The 21,299-nt window shown below is 37.0% G+C and overlaps 1 protein-coding gene across 1 annotated transcript in view; it reads right to left on the bottom strand.

The window, feature by feature from the left end:
- The window catches only part of DPYD (dihydropyrimidine dehydrogenase), an 831,093-nt gene that overhangs the window by 8,408 nt on the left and 801,386 nt on the right, over positions 1-21,299 (bottom strand). Inside the window, exon 21 of the mRNA XM_032302713.1 lies at positions 15,709-15,852. Coding sequence (XP_032158604.1) covers positions 15,709-15,852 — 144 coding nt within the window. The remainder of the gene's footprint in view (positions 1-15,708; positions 15,853-21,299) is intronic.

Here is a 21,299-nt window from a genome sequence, read left to right as displayed (position 1 = left end):
GTCAGACCTCAGGCTTGCAGGTCTCTTCTACCAAAAAGGTCCTTTTCTAAAGAACCTGAGGCAACATTTATTTTTCAGCAGTGTGATACAGCAATATCATACAAAGATACTTTCAAAAATACAGCATATAATTTATTTTTGATATCCTCTGTGCTAGGAGGCAGGGAGGGGGTCTGTACAGTGAGAAAAGGAAATCTGGAGTTTACATTTAGTAGAACTGTGATAACTGAGGACTCAGCATGAATATGCTGAAAGGGAGGGCAGAGACAAAGCACCAGCCTGGAAATAAAGTAGTAGATTGGCAGGGAAGGTGAGAGAAACAAGTAAACCAAAAGATGAGAAGGAAGCAAGAGAAAATCTGGGAACTGAAGTGGGGGAGAGAAGAGTGGGAGGGACTCACAAGTGGGAGAGACAGGTGAGTGAGGTCTGGGTATGACTATGGTTGGCTCAGCACAGTTTTGTGCTCTGATTATTACATTCTTTTAAAGTAGGTAGCTCAGACTTCAAAGGGGCAAGTTCTTGCCAGGCTCTGCGGATTTAAGAGGAAGCATTTTTTTTTTTTTTAAGATTTTATTTATTTATTTGACAGACAGATCACAAGTAGGCAAAGAGGCAGGCAGAGAGAGAAGAGGAAGCAGGCTCCCCGCTGAGCAGAGAGCCCGAAGCGGGGCTCGATCCCAGGACCCCGAGATCATGACCTGAGCTGAAGGCAGAGGCCTTAACCCACTGAGCCACCCAGGTGCCCCGGCAATATGGATTTAAATTCAGTGAAGCTGATGTGATATGTTTCTACTATATCCTTACCTATCTTGGGCTTCAACTCTCAAATATGTTTTCCCTACCCTTTTCAGTTATAAGAGCATTCTCTATGGATGCTAGAAAGATAATAGATATTGAACAGTTCTCACTAATTATAAGTTAACAATATACCATCTGCCCTAAGTAGTTGGTGTATTTCCTTTTCCTTTCTTCTTCTTTTTTTGTTAACTTTTAACAGACAAAATACATTTTCATTTTCCCTAATATTTTTTTCCAAATTCAGATAATTTGAGGCTTTGGTACTTCTCAAACATTCTTAATCCCTGATACCGCTCTTTTCTGATCATCATTGGTAATGTGATCTTTATTTTCTAATATGACCATTGACTGCTGACCCTTTTCTTACTCCTTGGGAAACTGAGTGATTAGGTTATCAAATTTCTATTTGACAGCTTCTCATTCTTCTTTTTTAAAAGATGTTTTATTTATTTTCGAGAGAGAGAACGCAGAGAGAGAGAGTGAGAGGTAGAAGCAGATTCTCCACTGAGCAGAGAGCATGATGTGGGACTTGATCCTAGACCCTGAGATCATGACCTGACCAAAGGCAGACACTCAACTGATTGAGCCATCCAGGAACCCTGCTTCTCTTTCTTCGTGATCTGTCTTCAGGTCAGAGTCACTGACTATGGGATTGTTTTCTATTGTTTTGTCTGAACTTCCTGAAATGAGATTTACTAAAGGTGGAGGATACTTGTATGTCCAAGCTCAGAGTTCCTTTCTGTGACCTCGTGAACTCACAGATGATATGGAATGTTACCTTCCTTTAAGATGCTTTAAGCTGCCACTTTTCCCAAACAGATTTTTATAAGGAGCCAGAAACAAGCCAATGCAGCCAGACCCCTCGTTGCTTCACTCTCTTCTGTGAGACTAAGTTTACAACAAGGCAATTCAATAATTTTTCAGATGTTTTGCCTTTAGTGGAGTGGGATTTTCATCTGCAGTCTGTAAAGGCTTACATCACTCCTCTATCTTGCCTGTCCCTATTAACCATCTGGTTATGAGGTCTGTGACATAGTCCCAGGGTAACATTTCTGTATTTCATTCATTTCACTCTGCTGCAGCTGCTTCCTCCATGCTTCACCTTCAGGTGTGTGATTTCCGTGCATGTGTACATCTTTTTGACATATACTGCTCCTCCCCGAGCCCTTCCATTAGACCTGTTTATTCCAAACAAGATACACCTTTCCATGGCCGTATTCCAGGCAGGAATCACATCACAACACATCCCCGTAAGATGTAAGAGATGATATTTACCAAATTCTGTTCATTTCTTTTAAAGTTCAGTTTAATATTTTTTTCATCACTATTTGTTGGTATAGAAGACAACTGAGAATGTTAATGTAGCCCCAGCCCATTTCTCTGGCATCTTCTGAAAATTGCTGGGATAGTCCTCCACTATTTTTCTTTCTGTGCCATCTCTTTTATGCTCTGTAGTATCTAATACGGTCTTACAGTTTTATCTGAGTACTTTTCTCCTTTCTCTCACAATTCAATTGAAATAATAAACCACTCGATCAGGCTGACTGGTCTCCTGCCAACACTGTCTTGCCAGTCTTATGAGATGCAGTCCATCTCTTACTCGAAGCAGCAGGAAGAAGAGATGAAAACATCACTAGTGCCCCTAAACCATTCATTTTCCTACCCAGAAATTCAAAGACGTTAGAGATACATTCCTGGCTTCATAAAGAGAATGAGAATTCATTCTCATATATATCAACAGAAGTGGGAAGCATTCGGGGGACTTTATAAGTCTTGGCAGACTCTCAAATCTCTGTTATATGCTGCCTGGGAATAAAGCACGTTTCTCATTTAGCCGGGCCAAATGTGCACACTGTCACTTCAGTTCTCAGTGAGGAGACAAAACTGTCTCCTATTCAGTTTCTTTTCTCTAGCACAAGCGAACCTGTGGAATGTCAGGGGCGTCTTCAGAAAGTCCTGGTTCATCTTGCAGAAGGAGACCTCTACACCTACTGTAGGAGGACAGCCCTCTTTTTCTTCCTTTATCTCAATCTTCCACCACTATTTCTGATTACTGTTTTCTTCCTCAGAATCCTTTCATTTCTGTTTCTTTCATAAAATTGGCAGCTGCATAAAAGGGATATACACACACACACACACACACACACACACACACACACACATATACACACACATACATGCATACATATATATGTACACATATATATGTAAATGTTGTTTCACTACGAAATGGAAGTCAAGATGTGGGCTTGCTAAAAAGGAAATCAGCTGGGTGCCAAGTTGACCTGAGAGCCTCAGACCATCCTTGATACAGGACTGAGGGCCTTTGAGGCTATTTTTAGCTTCCAAGGGGGCAGGGATAGCATGCAGGACCCTGTAGTCCTAGTCTAACACTGGGAATAACCACTCGATGCTCTAGCTCACCATGGCCAACACCTTAATCAGTACATCCCTTTGCCCTTTTATATCATTAAGACTGATGAAGAAAACTGGATTATCTTCCTCATTATTGCCTCTCAGTTGGGTCCTTTCTATAAGTTCCTACTGAGAAAAGATGGGTTTACCAGTCAGACCCTACTACCTGGTTGATATCCATGGATGGTGTATTAGATTTAAGGTCTCATGGCTGCATTTCCTTCCCAGCATGTATATAAACTACGCTTTTCAAACATACTGATTTGCTTGAAATACTGTCTTCCTTCTTTTTCATTTTCTTTTGTGAGATATGCAGAAGATAGTGCAGGGCCCAGGTTCTAGAGCTGGACTTTGGAATCAAATCTTAGTTTTGATGTCTTCCTAGCTGTGTGACTTTGGGCAAGTTATTTAACCTGCTTATCAATTCCTTAATCAGTAAAATAGGAAAAATAAGGTACCTGATAGGGTTACTGTGAGAATTAAATGAGTCAATTCACAAGCATGTAGAACCGTGCCTGAAACCTCATAAGTACTCAATAAATATTAGCTTTTATTATTAATTCTCTGCTTAATTAACACTAATTTATTAAACTCCATGTTAAATATCACCATCTCTGTGAAGCTTTCCACAATTACCCGAGGCAGAACTAATCCCTTTCACTCCTCTGTGTTCCCAGAGCATTTTGTACATATTTGATTGAACTGTAAATAATTTTTAACATGTGTCTTTCTCCCTTGCTAGACTATGAGCTCCATAAGGATAGATGTCTTTCTTTTTAAAATTCATGTTGTATTCCTAGTTTCTAGCACAGTTCCTGGATTGCAGTGAGTGCATAGTAAATACATTTTAGTGCTGCATCTCCACCGAGATTGGGAAAATTCCTGTGCCTTTGACGGTTGGGATCTTTGGATCTAAACCCGGTCCTTAGCACGCTCTGGTCACATAGCAAATACTCAATAAATACTTACTGATGGACTGATATTGAAACTGCCTACCTTCGAGGCAACAGACCATTAAATCTTATCTGAGGCATTTGAAGGAAAAAAGAACAAAAGATGAGATCTATTGAGCATAGCTTGCTTAGAAATAATATTGTCACACTCCTAACCAGGGAAGATGGGGTAGATTAGAAACTTGAATGCATGACTGAAAAACTTGTTCAGACAAGAAGGGCTTAGTTAACTTTGTGGGGCACTGGGGCTCTTTCCGTAGCAGATGGGGAATAATATACTACGCTAGCTGAGAGGATAAACAAAGCAGTGGCATGGAGTTTAAACTATCGAACAAAGGAATCTATAAAGAGGCCAGCAGACAGGAGGGAAGAAACAAGCTCAAATAAACAGATGGGTGGACAGAGAAAATATTAAGCATGAAAACAGACAATCCAGGCCCTCCAGGAAAAAGGGAAGAAGGAAAAATCGTATGTCGAGAACAGAAGAAACACCATAGGGAAAACATAAAAGCAATGAAAGCAACAGAGGGCAGTACATGGCGTGCCTGGGTATGTGTGGTATGTGTGGTGGGGGAAAACAAAAAGCATGAGAAGCAATGCCTGATTCACACTCACAGAGATGGCCCTTACAGGGCATGCAGCTATTCATTTCCGTGAGGCCTGAACAACCACACAGCCACGCCATCCAGATGGGGTCTGAAATAATGGGCCAAGGGATGGGGGACTTGTATGAAAATAACAAAACCCATGGCCCCTCACCCTGGAACAGAACTATGCTGTGTACAATACTTTCACACACATCATTTCACTCGAAACAATGGCGTCGAGGCCTTCTGACATTATCTTGTATTTATTCTTCCTTCTCCCAATCTCTTGCCTGGGTTGTTACAACAGCCTTCTAACCAGTCTCTCTGCTTCTGTCCTTGCCTGTGTAGGATCTTATATCAACATTACAGCCAGTAGGATCCTCTGAAAAATTACATCAGATCATGTCTTTCTTCCTTCAATGGTTTCCTGCCAAAAACTTTCCTATTACAGGTTCTCTGCACTTTCTGTTGCTTCTGAATGGGATGCAGTCCCCAAAAGTATCTATCCATATCATTCATTCCCTCCATTCTTTAAAGTGTTTACTCAAATGCCATTTAATCAGGCGGGCCTCTCCTGACCAACCTCCCTAGCAATTCCTATTCTCCTAATCCTGCTATATTTTCTTCCCAGCACTGAGACCATCTGACATGGTACGCATTCACTTGTTTACTCGTTTGTCTCTTTCTCCTTACTAACATGTAAGAGTCAAGAGAGCAGGGCTTTTGTTTTGTTCACTACTGAATTCCTACTGACTACATCAGTGTTGGACCATGGTGGGTGTACACTCGTGATTGCTGGATGAATGACAAAGTGAACGTAGGGTGAATATGACAATGTTTGCCAACTAGAGGTTGGAATCTCAGTGGTTACGTGTGAAAGAGAAAAGGAAACAATACAAGGTGTCGTTGCCAAGATGAGCAGCTTTCAGACCTGTGGACACTTCTACATTAAGACTTCCTTCTGTTTTAGTTCCCCCCTCCACATTATCATTTCCTTCTGGTTATTCTCCTATTTTTCCCCCCTTGGTTCTTCTCATCTGCTTCCCCAGAACTTCCTTCTCCCATGTAGGGTATGAGGCTAAGTAAAAATTATAAATAGATGTGAAGCTTCTATCTTAGGTCTAGCATGTAGTAGGTAGTCAAAGTGTCCTTTATATCCTCCAGCATGGGTCCCTAATTTGGTTGAGTTCTTTAATTTCAACATGCTCAAATTTAAATTTTCATCCTACATCAAAAAAGGGCATTCAATCTAAAAACACAAAGAGCAAATCCTGACTCATTATCTTTTCTTTATTTCACTTAGTGGGACCATAGAAAACCCAATTGTTTTGGTCTCCTTATTCTTAACTCCTTACTGGTCCTTGTCTCTCAATGTCTAATGAGAATCACCAAGTTCTAAAAGGAGAATTCACATGACTCCATCAATTTCATCCCTTCCTCTGTCTCTATAACCATGGCCACCCACCAAATCCAGGACCATATTTTGGATCTCCTGAAACATTCCAGATCATAGGGCTCCCTAAATTCCAGTTCCTCAGAGAAGACCTCCTCTGCTTTTTTGGTTTAAATTAAGGTCTTCCTATGAAAGAGACTGCATACATCCTGTATTTTTCCATATAGTTTGTATCACAAATATGATTTTATATTATTAGTGTAATTCTTTGCTTAATATGTTTCTTTCTCGAGTCTGTTTCTACTTCATGAGGACAGAGGCTGTGTCTCCTTTATTTATTAGACTATAGATGCCCAATTCTTACCACATTGCTTGTCTCATGGTACGTATGCAAGAAAGATTTCCTGGAAAATATATGGGCTTCTTCAAAACTTCCAACTTGATTGGCCTCCAGAGCTTTATGTACTCTTGCTTTCATTCTGAGTTAATTTTATTAAAGAAAATGGGAATGGAGAGTCACCTTAACCTATTATCTCCTTCAACCTGTCCATTCTTGACATAATAACTAATAGTAGGTAATATTTATTTAGGATATATTTGATGCTGGCTAAAAGCATTTCACACATTGCCTAATTTATAACCCCATGAGGAAGACTTTTATTTTCCCTGTCTCACAGGTAAGTTAACTGAGGCAAGTTCATGCAGCTACAAAATGGTAGTGCCATAATTTGAACCTAGGCAGTGGGACAGAGCAGTTCCATGCTTAATGCAGGAAACTCATCCTCCATATAGGTAATCTGTTAAAATCTTATGAACTTCGCTATGTATTTCAGTGAAAGAAAATAGATGAAGGCTTCTTATGGTTGCTTTCTTTAAACATGGCTACTTACTAAAATGATACTAGTCAGCCCAAATTCAGTTTCATTAAATGCATATGGCATGGCACGCAGTAGGTAGAAAATCATAAGAGATGTCCTTTCCCTAATGCCAGATTACTTAATGTATTATCTGAACTCCTTCCTCAACCTCCTTGCCACAGATATAGGTTCCATAATCACACTCTTTCTGATAGCTTTAGCTATTTTCTCAGAGGAGACAAGCTCATGCAAGCCTTGATTATCCTAACATATAAACAAACCAACCCTTCGCTCGACCTGATTTTTATCTTCCTGTCACTTTCCTTCTGATCAAGTTCAAGTCTAGAAAAGAGTATTCCATTAACCTTGTTCTTATTTTCTCAACCTGCATTAATTCTTCAATTTACCATTCCACTGAAGCTGCTCAGGCCAAGACAAGCTAAAATATGAAGGGTGTGAATGTTAGCTGAGGAGTTTACCTTAAGATGTGGGAATCTTAAGGAAGGGGTTAAAAAAATCAGATTTGCATTTTTGAAAGAATATTCCATAATTGTTGGAGAATGTATTAGGCAACAATGACAAAAGAAGGTGGGAGTGGTAGAATATTTCAAAATTCCGTGAAAGAATATGTAAAGAACTGTATTAAGGTCTCCTTGGAAGGAGAGGACAGAGGAGGAGGGAGACATGAGAGATAAAAATGACAGACATTGGTGAATGCACCCTGATCCCATTCACGAGTGGGATGAGCAATAGAATAGAATCTAGGCTGAATTTCAGGTTTCTGGCTTAGGAAAGAGAGTGGCCCTCAATGTTCACTAAGACGCACAACTCAGGGTGGAGAGCAGTTTGGTTGGAATGATAATCAGTTTAGTTTTAAGTATGATGGCCCTTGTGCTCCTTTTTTAGACTGGAGGTATCCAGAAGATAGTGGCCTGCAAAAGTCTGAAGCATAGAAAAGAGAATGTGATAGAGAATAGTTGAGATGACATGTAAGAAAAGTCTAGATTAATTGTAAAAGGAAATGATACAGAAGTTAGGAAACAGAGAGATGAATAGAGACATCATTTTCATTTAGCCAGTTATGAGAGGTAAAAAACTTGAATGTAAAGCAAGTCATGCAATTTAAGATACATTTTGTCACTGAGTCACAATTTGAAAGATGAGGGGCCACATGGAAGCGCAGATATTGAGATCTTGGGATGATTGTCTATATGGGGGAAAAGTCTATAACCATACTTGATACTTTAAAGCAACAAAAAGTTTAGATTAATTAGTCAAATGTAAATACTAAAATTCTAAAAGAACGAGATGGGGTGAATATTTATGATCTTACACTGGAATAAAGCTAAACTAAGTAAATAAAGAGAGAAATCACAAGATACGCTTTTGCCTGATATAACTACATAAAGTTAAAGCTGCTCTACATATGTATAAAAACACTACAATACAAATTATGAGACAAATGGCAGTATATAAAAAGTTTATAAAAAATATGAGCAAAGATTCCAACAGAAAACTGGTCTAAAGAATGAGTAGTAAATTCACAAAAGAAGAAATGGTCCAAAAATTTATAAAAACATGCCAATCTCACTACTATTTAAACATTCAAAATTAAAGAAAAGAAATGAAACACTTTTTTGACTATTACATTGGTTAAAATTAAACATAAATTCATTGTTGAAGGGTGCCTAAGAAATGGGCCTTCCTGTATTTTTTTTTTTAAGATTTTATTTATTTATTTGACAAACAGAGATCACAAGTAGGCAGAGACTTCCTGTATTTTTTGGTGGCATGTAAATTTGCACACTCTTCCTGCAGAGCAACTTGGCAATATGTATTAAAAGACCTAAAATTTCACCTGTGATTTCTCTTGAGAAAACAATAAGACCTCTATGCAAAGATTTTGATACAATGATAATTATAATAGCATTATTTGTATACAATTCTGGAAACAGCCTAAAGGTTTAGCAATGGGTTACTTATTTCTTTCTCCATGTTTTTATTTAAATTTCAATTAGTTAACATACAGTATAATGTTAGTTTTAGCTGTAGAATATAGTGATTTAACATGTGCATACAAACCCCAGTACTCATCACAATAACTGCCCTCCTCAATCCTCATCACCTACTTAACCCATACTCCCCGCCCACCTCCCCTCATCAGTTTGTTCTCTATAGTTAAGAAACTGTTTCTTGGTTTTCCTCTCTCTGTTTCCCTCTCACATTCATTTGTTTTGTTTCTTAAATTCCACATATGAATAAAATCATATGGTATTTGCCTTTCTCTGACTGACTTATGTTGCTTAGCATAATATTCTCTAGCTCCATCCATACCATTGAAAATGGCAAAATTTCCTCCTTTTGTGATGGCTGAGTAATATTTCGTTGTATATATATACAGATGCCACTTCTTCTTTATACATTCATCAGTCAGTGGACATTTGGGCTATTTCCATAATTTGGCTATTGTTAATGCTGCTATAAATATTGTGGTGTATGTGCCCCTCTGAATCTGTATTTTTGTTTATTTTGCTTTACAGTGCAATGTTCTGAGTATATCTGTTAAGTCCATCTGACCCAATGTGTTATTCAAAGCCACTATTTCCTTGTTGATTTTCTGCTTAAATAATCTTTCCATTGCTATAAGTGGAGTGTTTAAGTCCCCTACTATTGTTGTATTATTATCAATGAATTTCTTTATGTTTGTTATTCATTGCTTTATATACTTGGGTGCTCCTATGTTGGGAGCATACATACTTAAAAGACCTTCTTGGATATGCCCTTTTTAAAATGATATACTGCTCTTCTTCATCTCTTGTTAACAGTCTTTGGTTTAAAATTTAGTTTGATATAAGTATGGCTACTCTGGCTTTCTTTTGACATTCATTTGCATAGTAAATATTTCTCCACCTCTCACTTTCAATCTGCAGGTGTTTTTAGGTTTAAAATGAATCTCTTATAGGCTGCATATAGATGGGTCTTATTTTTGTGTTTTTTTTTTATCTATTCTGACACCCTATGTCTTTTGATTAGAGTATTTAGTCCATTTACATCCAGAGTAATTAATTACAGATATGCATTTAGTGCTATTTTATTGTTTGTTTTGTCACTGGTTCTGGAGATTTTGTCTGTTCCTTTCTTGTATTTGTCACTTTTGGTCTCTCCTTTGTACTCCAAGAATTCCCTTTAATATTTCTTGCAGGGGTGGTTTAGTTGTCATGAACTTCTTTAGTTTTTTGTTTGTCTGGGAAACTCTTTATCTCTCCTTCTTTTCTAAATAATAGCCTTACTAGATAGAGTATGCATAGCTGCAGATTTCTCCCATTCAGCACATTGAATATGTCATGGCACTTTCTTCTGGTCTGTCAAGTTACTGTTGGAGAGATCTGCTGCTAACTTTGTCTTCCCTTGTAAGTTAGGAACTTCTTTTCTTCTGTCTTCCTTCTTTCAAGATTTTTTTTTTTATTGCTATATTTTCAAATTGAATTACAATATGTCTTGGTGTTGGTCTGCTTTTGTTGATCTTGATGGGTGCTCTCTGTGCCTCCTAGATCGAGACGTCTGTTTCTTCCCCCTGGTGAGCAAACTTTTCAGCCATCATTTTTTCAAATAAATTTTCTAACCCCTTTTCTCTCTCTTCTTTTTCTGGGACTCCTATTATACAAATCTTATTACAGTCCATGGAGTCACTGAGTTCCCCAAGTTTATTCTCGTGTTCCATAATCATTCTTTCTCTCCTCTGTTCAGCTCCATTAGTTTATCTTCTATATCACCTATTCATTTCCCTCTTTCTTCCATCTTTGTGTTCATTGAATTCAGTCTGTTTTAAATCTCAGTTATTGCATTTTTCATTTCTGATTTTTTTTTTAACTCTTTTACCTCTGCAGTAAGGGTATCCCTGAAGTCTTTCATTCTTTTCTCAAGCCCAGCAAGTATCTTTGTGATTTTTTGCTTTAAATCTCCACCAGGCATATTATATCTGTTTCAACTAGGTCTCTGGCCATTACCTTCTCTAGGTGTTTCATTTGGGATGAATTCCTCCATCTTGGCATTTTGTCTAAGTCTCTGTCCTTTTCTCTGTGTTGGAAAAGCCCATTATGTTTCCTGCTCCTGAGAGTAATGGCTTTATGAAGAAGAGGTCATATCGTGTCCAGGGCCTGGTGCTCCAGGAAGTGTCTCTGGTGTGTGCTGTGTGCACTCTGCTGCTGTGTTTTGGGTGCTCTATCCTTTAGGCCAGTCTTCTGCAGAGCCTTCCCTTGCTGCAGTGGGCAGTGTTTGGTCCTTGGCCAGACAGAGTTATAACTAGGTGTGCTCTGTTCTGCTTTTTTTTTTTTTTTTTTAAGATTTTATTTATTTATTTGACAGAGATCACAAGTAGGCAGAGAGGCAGGCAGAGAGAGAGGGAGGAAAGCAGGCTCCCTGCTGAGCTGAGAGCCCGATGTGGGGCTCAACCCCAGGACCCTGAGATCATGACCTGAGCCGAAGGCAGAGGCTTTAATCCACTGAGCCACCCAGGCGTCCCTATTCTACTTGTTAAATGAGATCTGATACTACTTCCATTAGAACTGAAGCCCGGCAGAATTCTCTGTTTGGGTATGGATAGGAATTTCTGCTGGTCTTCTGGGGAAGGGGCCTGCCATGCTGAGACTGAGGCAAACTTGACCAAGATGGGCAGTACTGCCAGAGCACAGGGGTATGGGACCTGGTACAAGCAGGGTAGGCAGCCAGCATTGGACCTGTGCTGTTTACTGCAGGTCGTTCTGTGTTTATGCTAAGGGGGTGTGGAAGACCATGGCACCAGCTAGCTCCTTTGTCCTCAGAGAGGGGTCTCTGTGCTTGCTGCTCTCAGGGAAGCACTCTGAGGAAAGCAAATAGTCTCCCCCACTGTGTGTCCCAGGCATTTTTCAGATCACTGTTTCCACACTGTCTGCCTCTGTGTTGTTTGCCTGCCTTCTCTCTGGGAGCAGTACAGTGCCCTCCAGGCTCTAATAAGTTACTTTTAAAAAGTTAATAATAAGTTCATATTATAAAATCCTATGAAACCATTATTTCGATATAAAAGTGATATATAAATTATTGTGAAGTTTTTATGTAGCAAATGTAAGAATATTCTATGTTTATTTTAATATATGATATTTAGATATAAAAATGACTAGAATTTTATAAATCTAAGTTTTTATAGTGGTTGCATAAGATCATGGGTAATTTTTACACTAATCTTTGCACTTTTAACATTAGGAAAAAAACAAACGAAACTATGGAATGTTGGAGAGAAGTATTTAACTTTGCCCAGTAGTCTAATTTTACAGGTTTCTTACTTGATATTTGCCCCAAATCAAGTGATTAGTAGTACAACTGAGACAAAAGCCATGTGTTAAAATTCCCTTATTAAATGTTCTTGTATTCCATGTTGATGTCTTCATCTTCCATGGCCTATCTCTAGATCTATTTCATACACTTCTAGAATGGATCCAAATTTTTATAGCTCCTATTATGAGTCAATCTTTTGAATCTCTTAAGTCAGCAATTCCCAATTTCATTTCCATCCCTCATTCTACCACTGATGACTATGTGACTAATTAAATTATTTAATCTTCACTTTTCCTTAGTTTTCTCATCTGGAAAATGAATATAAAGATAGTACCTATCCCAGGTATTGTGAAGATCACATGAGATAAAACATGGATAGCACTTGGAACAGCAGAGGCACATTAGATGTACTCGTTGCCATGTATTTCCATGCTTCCAGGAGATGAACTTTCTTTCCTACTCTTTCTTTCTTTCCTACTCTGGTAAGAATGTGAATAAATGTGGGTCTATTAGAGAATAACTGATCTAATTAAAAATGCAATCATATGGGGCACCTGGGTGGCTCAGTGGGTTAAAGTCTCTGCCTTTGGCTCGGGTCATGATCTCAGGGTCCTGGGTTCAAGCCCTGCATGGGGCTCTCTGCTCAGCAGGGAGCCTGCTTCTCCCTCTCTCTCTTCCTGCCTCTCTGCCTACTTGTGATCTCTGTCAAATAAATAAATAAAATCTTTTAACAAATGCAATCATACATGCACACACACATCATGGATCTAGAAATCAGGAGTCATCTGAAACTGGGGTTCTCTGTGGAGACAGGAAGAGATCTCTATATTTTCTTTCTTCCTCTAAAACATATGCTCCCCCTACTCTATAGAAAGCATTATAGAAAGCAAGATAAAGTGAGCAGTCATTCTTTTAACAAATGTAATTCCTCATTTTCCAAAGACATAGTTGCATTTATAACCATTATTGCACTAATAATTAAAAGTTGTTCTTATAACTATTTATAAGTGAAAATGCTAACCCCAAGAAAACAAATAAGCAAAAAACAGTCAAACAAACAAAAAATTCAACCCACAATTACCAGCTACCATTACGTTTTTTGACAGGGCATACCATCTCCCTAGAAATGACAACAGATAGAATGGGTATGACATCCTGGAGAGAAGCCAAAGGAGTGGAAAATCCACTAGACACTGGGAAAATCTACCATAGCAGTCCTTTAGTATATCAGCACTATTATTGTTTTTGGTGCTGGGAAGATGGTATCTACAATGTCATGAGGCTCATGCAATGTAACACCAGGGATACTTTAATTTGGATAACCTCAAATGAGGAGGCTGAGGAGAGGAATGTAAGTTTGCATTCTTTTTAAAGACTTTCTCTCCTTCCTTTCTTATCTTTTCCTTTCTTTCTTTCATTCTTTCTGGGAGAAGGAGAGGGAGAGGGAGAAGCAGACTCCTAGCTAAACGCAGAGCCTGATGCAGGGGTCAGTCCCACAAACCTGAGATCACGATCTAAGCCAAGGTCAAGAGTCAGATACTTAACTGACTGAGCCACTCAGGCGTCCCTAATTTGCACTATTTTTTTTTTTTAAATAAGACTTATCCATCCTTGATACTTTAAAAAAATGTTTACTTACTTTCCTGACTTCACATTTCTTTGGTTTATTTAATTCTGCTGAGTTTGATATTTTACTTGGATTAGTGACTGACCAGCTTGAATTCAACTCTAGTAGGCTTTTTCTTTGTTCTGTTTTTGTCTTGCTTCTAGGTTATCAATATATTCCCTGAAGGAACAGAAGACTAGAAAAGGTCAAATGCTTTTATAATCACCTTGCACTTTTCTTTCAAATATAAATAATATCTTTCTTTCTGTTTTTTACATGTCAGGAAAAGATGAGATCTTACATTTAATTCAAGTTAATTTAGAAGAGGCATGTAAGTGGGACAATGCTCACTTAACCTCAAATCATATAATAATTATAGCCAAACACAGGGCTTGTGAAGAGCTGAAGGATCTGGTCTTCTCTTTATCATCAGTGTCTAGTTCATTCTTCTGGTAACAAATAATGCTGGGAAGATGGTATTCGGGGCTATTATGCTCTTAAAAGTCCCAAGTGTTCACTTTATTTAGAATTATGGTATTGAAATACTGGTAGAATTTGTGTTCAACCACTTCTATATTTCCTTTCAGAAGTCTGAATCACTTAAATTTTGCAACAGCAAGTGTAAACCCCACTGTTTTTGACATAGGACACATCTTTTTTTCTCTCACAGGCAGAGGGAATTTTGAAGGTTCTAGTTCCCAGGTGACAGATAAAGATGAATTTCTGGGAGGTTCCCCTGAGAGGTCTTAAGAGCAAGATTTTCAGCTGATGCTTCAAACAGAAAATGGAAATGCAGGAGTAGATTGTCATTAAATAGGGAAGAATAAGTTTCAGTAATTGAAACCACATTAAGTGATGGTGATTTCAGGGATAATGGAGTTCTATAAGTCCTATAACACCTCCCTTTTCTCTCATTAAGACAATTCTATTTTGGGGAAGGTGGGCAGGAAGGAGGTAGGTGTGGTTATGACAGGGCAACCCAAGGATCTTTGTAGTGATGGAACTCTTGTATCTCAACTGTGGTGGTAGAAAAAAACTTACACGTGTGGTGGGATTGCACAGAAGTAAACACACATGTATGCGCATATACAGACATGTGCACAAAAATAAAAAAATTAAAAATCTGAATAAGATCAGTATATTGTATCGGTGTCATTATTCTGGTTGTGATATTTGGAAGAAGTTACACTGGGGAAACTGAGTAAAGGGTTCACAAGACCTTTCTGTATTATTTCTTAACTGTATGTGAATCTGCCACTCTTTCAAAATAAAAATTGCAAGAAAAAAATCAAGAAATATAACACATCCACCATTCCATCTTCATGATAATTCTTGCTATTACCCAGCAAATCAAAGTCTCCTGATTCCCCAATTCATAAGGCTTTCTAGAGACTCAATCAAACAAAGTTTGTTCAAATTGATGCTGTTGGATATTAATCATTTAGTTGTATTATATGACTAACATATCTCTTGGATTTAATTGTATATGAATATAACTTTAAAATGACTACGAGAAGACAAAGAATTCACCTTAATATTTCCTGGCCCATTTAATACATACAGAAATTTCCATGAAACACATACTTGACTATATTCTAAAAAGTCTAAAATATGCAAATAAAAGATGCTAACCCTTATCACCATAGACAGATTTTTTTTAACTTTTATTATATTTTTAAACAAAATAAATTATATACTTTCCCAGTAAATAAATAGTTAATCTATATTGAGTTATATTGTATATTTACACAGCAATATAGTATATATATATATATAACTTAATTTTTACCTTGATGGTAGGTATAGGCTTTTTGGGGATAAAATGCTTCCTCTCAAATGGTGGCAAAGCTGCATTTTGTTCTTTCTGTCTAATCTTGTTCTCTGCTATGATTTCCTTGCGCTGCTCAAGATAAGGTCCAAAACTTGGTAGTTTCTAAAAGGTAAATGCACAAATAAGAAAGCGTGTTAGCTCACAGAAGAGAAAAATGTGGGGATATTAATACATAAGTATTATCAACAAACAAATGTGTGTTTTGAAATTGTTCTTATATACTGTAACAATGTCTTCTTTTATTTGAGACTCATTAGGTATCAGATTCCATTAATTATTAAAAAGAATTAAAGAGTGCAATACTTTTGCCAAATATATACATATTAAATATACAGACATTGGGAGAAGGAGAGAAGTGAGTTGGGGGAAATTGGAGAGGGAGACAAACCATGAGAGACTGTGAACACTGAGAAACAAACAAGGTTTTGGGGGGAGGAGGAGTTGGGTGAATCTGGTGGTGGGTATTAACGAGGACCTATACTGCATGGAGCACTGGGTGTGGTGCATAAACAATGAATCTTGGAACACTGAAAAAAAATAAAATTTTAAAAAATACACAGATGTTAATTAAATATATTTCTAAATGGAATAAAGTTCACAATGGTAAACTAAATCCATTCACTTAAAATGGTAGCTATTAGACCATTTGTTTGGTTCGTATAGACAGAAGGTAAAACCTATTGATGCTTTTTTTCCTCTTCATCAGGTTTTTAGCACAATATAGACACAGCCATAGTCCCTGACAAATGCTTTTGTCAATAGCAAAGGTACTTTGCCGAAGTTCTAATCTGTATCTCTATTTTATTGTGTTCAAATTCTTACTACATCTCTTTAAAGACTGTAACTAATGTTGATTGCAATTTACTGGAGTAGCTGAAAAACAAAATGGTAAAAATATTGATTTCTCCGTACAGAAAATAAATTTTATTTTGCATGAAGGAGGCAAAAATAGAAATGAAAAGCAGAGGAAATATCACAGGGCTTAAACAAACTCCATCAGTATTCAAAATCACATCATGGAGCTTTAAATCTCAAGGTTATTCAACTGTACTTTACAAAGTTCATTTAGAAAGATACCTGGGTGTAATGGAAAAATGCTAAGTGGTTTCAAGTTAACACGAATATGCCCTCATACTGTTCATTATCCCACAATTATTCCCTCTTCACTTTTGTCCTTCTCCTCTTCTAGAACCTTTGATCTTCACTTTTACTGACACATGAAGCTGGTGATAAACACTACTAAATTCCAAATGTTCTGTGTCCGCCTATAACCTGGAATTGCTGGGTCTCCTTTCTAAGACTGCAGAAACACCCTTTCTTCTCTCTCTCTCTCTCTCCTACAAAATAAAGCCCATTTATCTAGCTGATAGAGGCTTGGAAAACTACAGCACTCCAAGGTCATCCTGATCTCTGACCTAGCAAATACTTCGGTGAAAAATCACACTTGTTTTGAAACACTGGCCTCCAACTGCCAGGTTGCATAACGTCCCAGGAAAATGAGTTCTCTAGTCCTTTAGAGATGTTAGCAGGGTAGGTAAGTGAAACTTAACCCACACTCCAATTCAGCCAAACTGTCACTGAAAATTTATATTAGCAGAACATATTTATGTGGAAATATCTAAGATTGTTACTTCCATTCTCAATTTACTATAATTATGTCAGGAAGTTGAGCAAATGGAAGCAATGTTATGAATGCCAAATTATTTATATACAATTAAACTAGAACTATATACTTCATTCCTATACCTCAATGCTTTCCTAAATTACAATATGTAATGATTTCAGTAATATGAAATAATATGAAGGGACAGAATATATTGTATCTATTTTACCATAAAATAGGTGATGCTATCTTGTTAGAAAACATCAAATCAATGAGTATAAAACAGATCCTCAACATTTATCACATAGGCAAGCCCTTTTAATGTAGAATAGATAATGCTTGTTTGAAATGTCCTCTTATTAAATAACCTTTTCTTGGGGCAGATGAGGGTGTTAGGGATTATATGTGATGTCAAAGTTCAGATAATATGGGGTTCAGATAACATCTCATAAGGTGGTAAATGCATGTCCACATGACATCACTCTTGTCAGAGTATCACTGTTTCCACACTTTGCTTCTATACCAAGGGCACTAAATCCTAAACTTATATTCTTGAAGATTATAAAAAGTCATTAAATGTTGAAACAATTGACCTCTGGCTCTAGCAGATTCCTCATGGTGGCAAGCTCAATGAAACGCCAAACCACTATCCCGATTCCCTGAGTCTTACCGACTGAACACTCTGATTCCATCCAAGAGTTCTATAAATGTTATTCAAAAGAAATCATTCCTGGAACTTTGTGATCTATCTTCTTTTAAATATAAACCAGAGGAGACTTTTTTTCCCCATTTAGAATATTCTTTATCCAAAGGGAAATAAAATAATTAAGTTTAAATTGTGATATTTTCAAATAGTTCCAGTGATTATAATAATAATAATAGCAATAATAATTATAGTATTTGAAAACCCCTTGGTGCTGAACAGAACACAGCCTGAGTAAACATCTAGCATCCTGATATTTTCTGTAATTTTTTTTGGGCAGTGATTGACCACATTTGCCTTATTTAAATTATATTGCCTTTCTATGGCTAACAGAGCTACAAGTATAATGTGATAATCTTTTCTAATTAGTCCTAAGGAGGAGTTCTCAATTTAACATAAAGATTCCTACAGGATTTTCTTTGTGTGTTAGTTACAGCAGTCAATGGAAAAGAAGGAAATCTCTTGCCAGTATTTTTTCTTTAAATCGAAAGCAACTCACACATGATACCAGTGACTGCCCTCTCCAAACTTCTACCATTCATTCATGTCCAAGTCAAATAGGCTCATTTGTGTGTAGTTTCTCACTGGTATATGGAGGTCCCAGAGACCAGGTGTAGTGCCAACTTCCAAAACATCAAGGCTGCCATAGATTTTGCTTTCTGCAAATTAGTATAAGAAAGTTTAGTGCTTTTTAAGAAATTACTTTGTTACAGAGGAGCCTGGGTGGCAAAGCTGGTTAAGCAACAGTCTTGATTTTGGCTCAGGTCAAGATTTCAGGGTCGGGGTCTGGAGATCGAGTCCCATGCATCTGATTCTCTACTCAGTGCAGTTTGTCTGAGATTCTCTCTCTCCCTCTCCCTCTTCTTCTTTCCCTGCTCATGCTGTCTCTGTCTCTCTCTAAAGTAAATAAATAAAATCTCTTTAAAAATTCCTTTATTACGTATTAAGAGGGCTCTACCATATCTGAGTTCTGAATATTTTAAAAGTTAAGTTTTCTGAAAATACAAAAGATCAATTCTCTCTTGCACCAGACGACCACCTTTACACAAACTACACTTGGCCTCACGTTTGTGTTCTGATCTTGCAAAAAAAAAAAAAAAAAAAAAAAGAAACAAACAAACAAAAAGCAAAATAAAACTGAGAATGAGTGAAGACAAATGCATAGTTGGCTGGTGTGTATGTGTGCAATCAGTGATGATTAATAAAGCATTTAGTTCAAATCTCTGCCTGAACATATAGTTAATTGATTTCCTATTGCAGGAGGAGAAGCAGCAGAGCCTGACAGAGCCAGCAGCAGGAGCTTTTCCTCTTCATTCATTATTTTCTTACAGAAAAAGTTGTAGCCCGCGGTAACTCAAAGCAAGGGGTTTTGAGCGTCATGCTATATTTCTTAAACAAAGAAAAAAGTTCTTTACGACTATCAAAAGCTGCTTTGTAACTGATGAACTCAACAAAGCTCCGAAATGGTATGATTTTTGTTTCAATACTTTCTCCAGGGATTCATCATTGATGAATTTGTTCTCACCAGAAAAGCTAAATCCTACTCATTTAAAGATAACAGTATCTCACACTAAAACTGTCTCTATCCAGATATAAAAAGCATTACATTGCCGATAGAAAAGTGACAACATAATGAATCAACAATGATATCTTAAGCCAGCAAAGCTTTAAGGTAAAGCAGTCCATTTGGATTATAATTTATTCATGGATCAATCTAAAGGTAATTGAGCATATTATGAAGTAGAAAAGCATTCTTGTTTCTAATAGAAGCAGGTACTGGTATCTTCCAGTTTAAATTGCATAATTTTTATGAGAATGGCAGCAAGTTGGCTAATAGCAATGGTGTACAGTGCTATAATGGATCAACTCTATTTTCCTAATCATACTGCCTTATCTGATTGGAAACAATAACAACAAGAAAAGTAATTACTTGACAGTCAAATGGTAATAAGTTAAAAGAGGATTTCAGGTTTATACTGAGTGTAATCTACCTACATAGGTATACACATGCATATATAAAATCACACATATACACTAAGTACAATATATATTTATATATATATATCATACTCAATATAAACCTGAAATCCAAATATATATATATAAAATTGTGTGTGCATATGTGTGTATAATATACTTGTGCATGTGTATATGTATAAATATATACACTGACAAAGAAATAAGTTCAAGGATATATATCTCACAACTATCCAAGAATTGCTTTTTTTTTTACACAAATCCAAGAATTGTCTTTTTTTTTTTTTTTACAGAAGTCCACATATGACTTAGTTATACTATTTATATTCTGCCATTTATTCAACAAATACAGTATCAAACACTAGCTCTGGATCAGAAACTGTCCTGTACTACATTAAAGGTTAAATAAATTCTGTATGATATGTGTACATTTAACAATGTTACACATTTTCTATGTATCCCTTGCCATAAATTAAGGGTACTGTCAGCTTGAATTATATATTAAATATTTCCGGTTATTGCAGTTGTCTAAAGGAATGATAAACCAAACTTCTTGGAAAACTGTTTGATCTCAATTAAATGACCATTAATTGGAGATTAAAAAATGAAGAAAATAAAAGAGTTACTCTTTAAAAATAAAACAACAACTCACGAAAGCAAAGGAATACTTTTTAGATACTCAAAATATACAGTTTGGACCCCAATGGCTGGGAACATGGGTTCTCTGAGTGTGTTTCTAGCATACCTTAATTTCAACCACTGTGTGTTCAGCATGCCATACGTAAGGGAAACAGAGGTGAGAAGTCTCAATTCTGTTCTGTCCAAATTCAGTTACTTTTCTTCTTCCTTTCTCTGAATTATAAGAGTAGTGAACTGCTTACATTTGATCCTGATTTTTATTTCAAAATTCATTTTAGCATGGCTTAGATTCAGAAACCCAGATTTTTCCTGTGAGTAACTGACATGTAATGCTTAATCACTGACATAACGGTAAGCAGTTTTTCATGATATTATCAAATTTGGACAGTGGAAAACAGTAAAAGACAAAGAGGAAAGGACCATCTACATATTTCATAATACTACATGGTGCCCAGTGGATAAATGGGGACAAAGAAGTCGGACATGCAGAATACCTGAAATTAATGAAATACAACTGTTAGTTGAATCTGGCAAATTGAAGAGTACAACTTTTGATAAACTATCTGATGTCTGAGTCAGTCAAAAGCGATGACAGTTCGTGCTTCTCAGTGACAGTAGAAAGCCAAC

This window comes from Mustela erminea, chromosome 10 (genome assembly GCF_009829155.1).
Source record: "Mustela erminea isolate mMusErm1 chromosome 10, mMusErm1.Pri, whole genome shotgun sequence".
In the NCBI taxonomy this organism is placed as follows: Eukaryota; Metazoa; Chordata; class Mammalia; order Carnivora; family Mustelidae; genus Mustela; species Mustela erminea.
The sequence above is the reverse complement of the archived record's forward strand: the minus strand, read 5'-3'. Positions and strand labels throughout refer to the sequence as shown.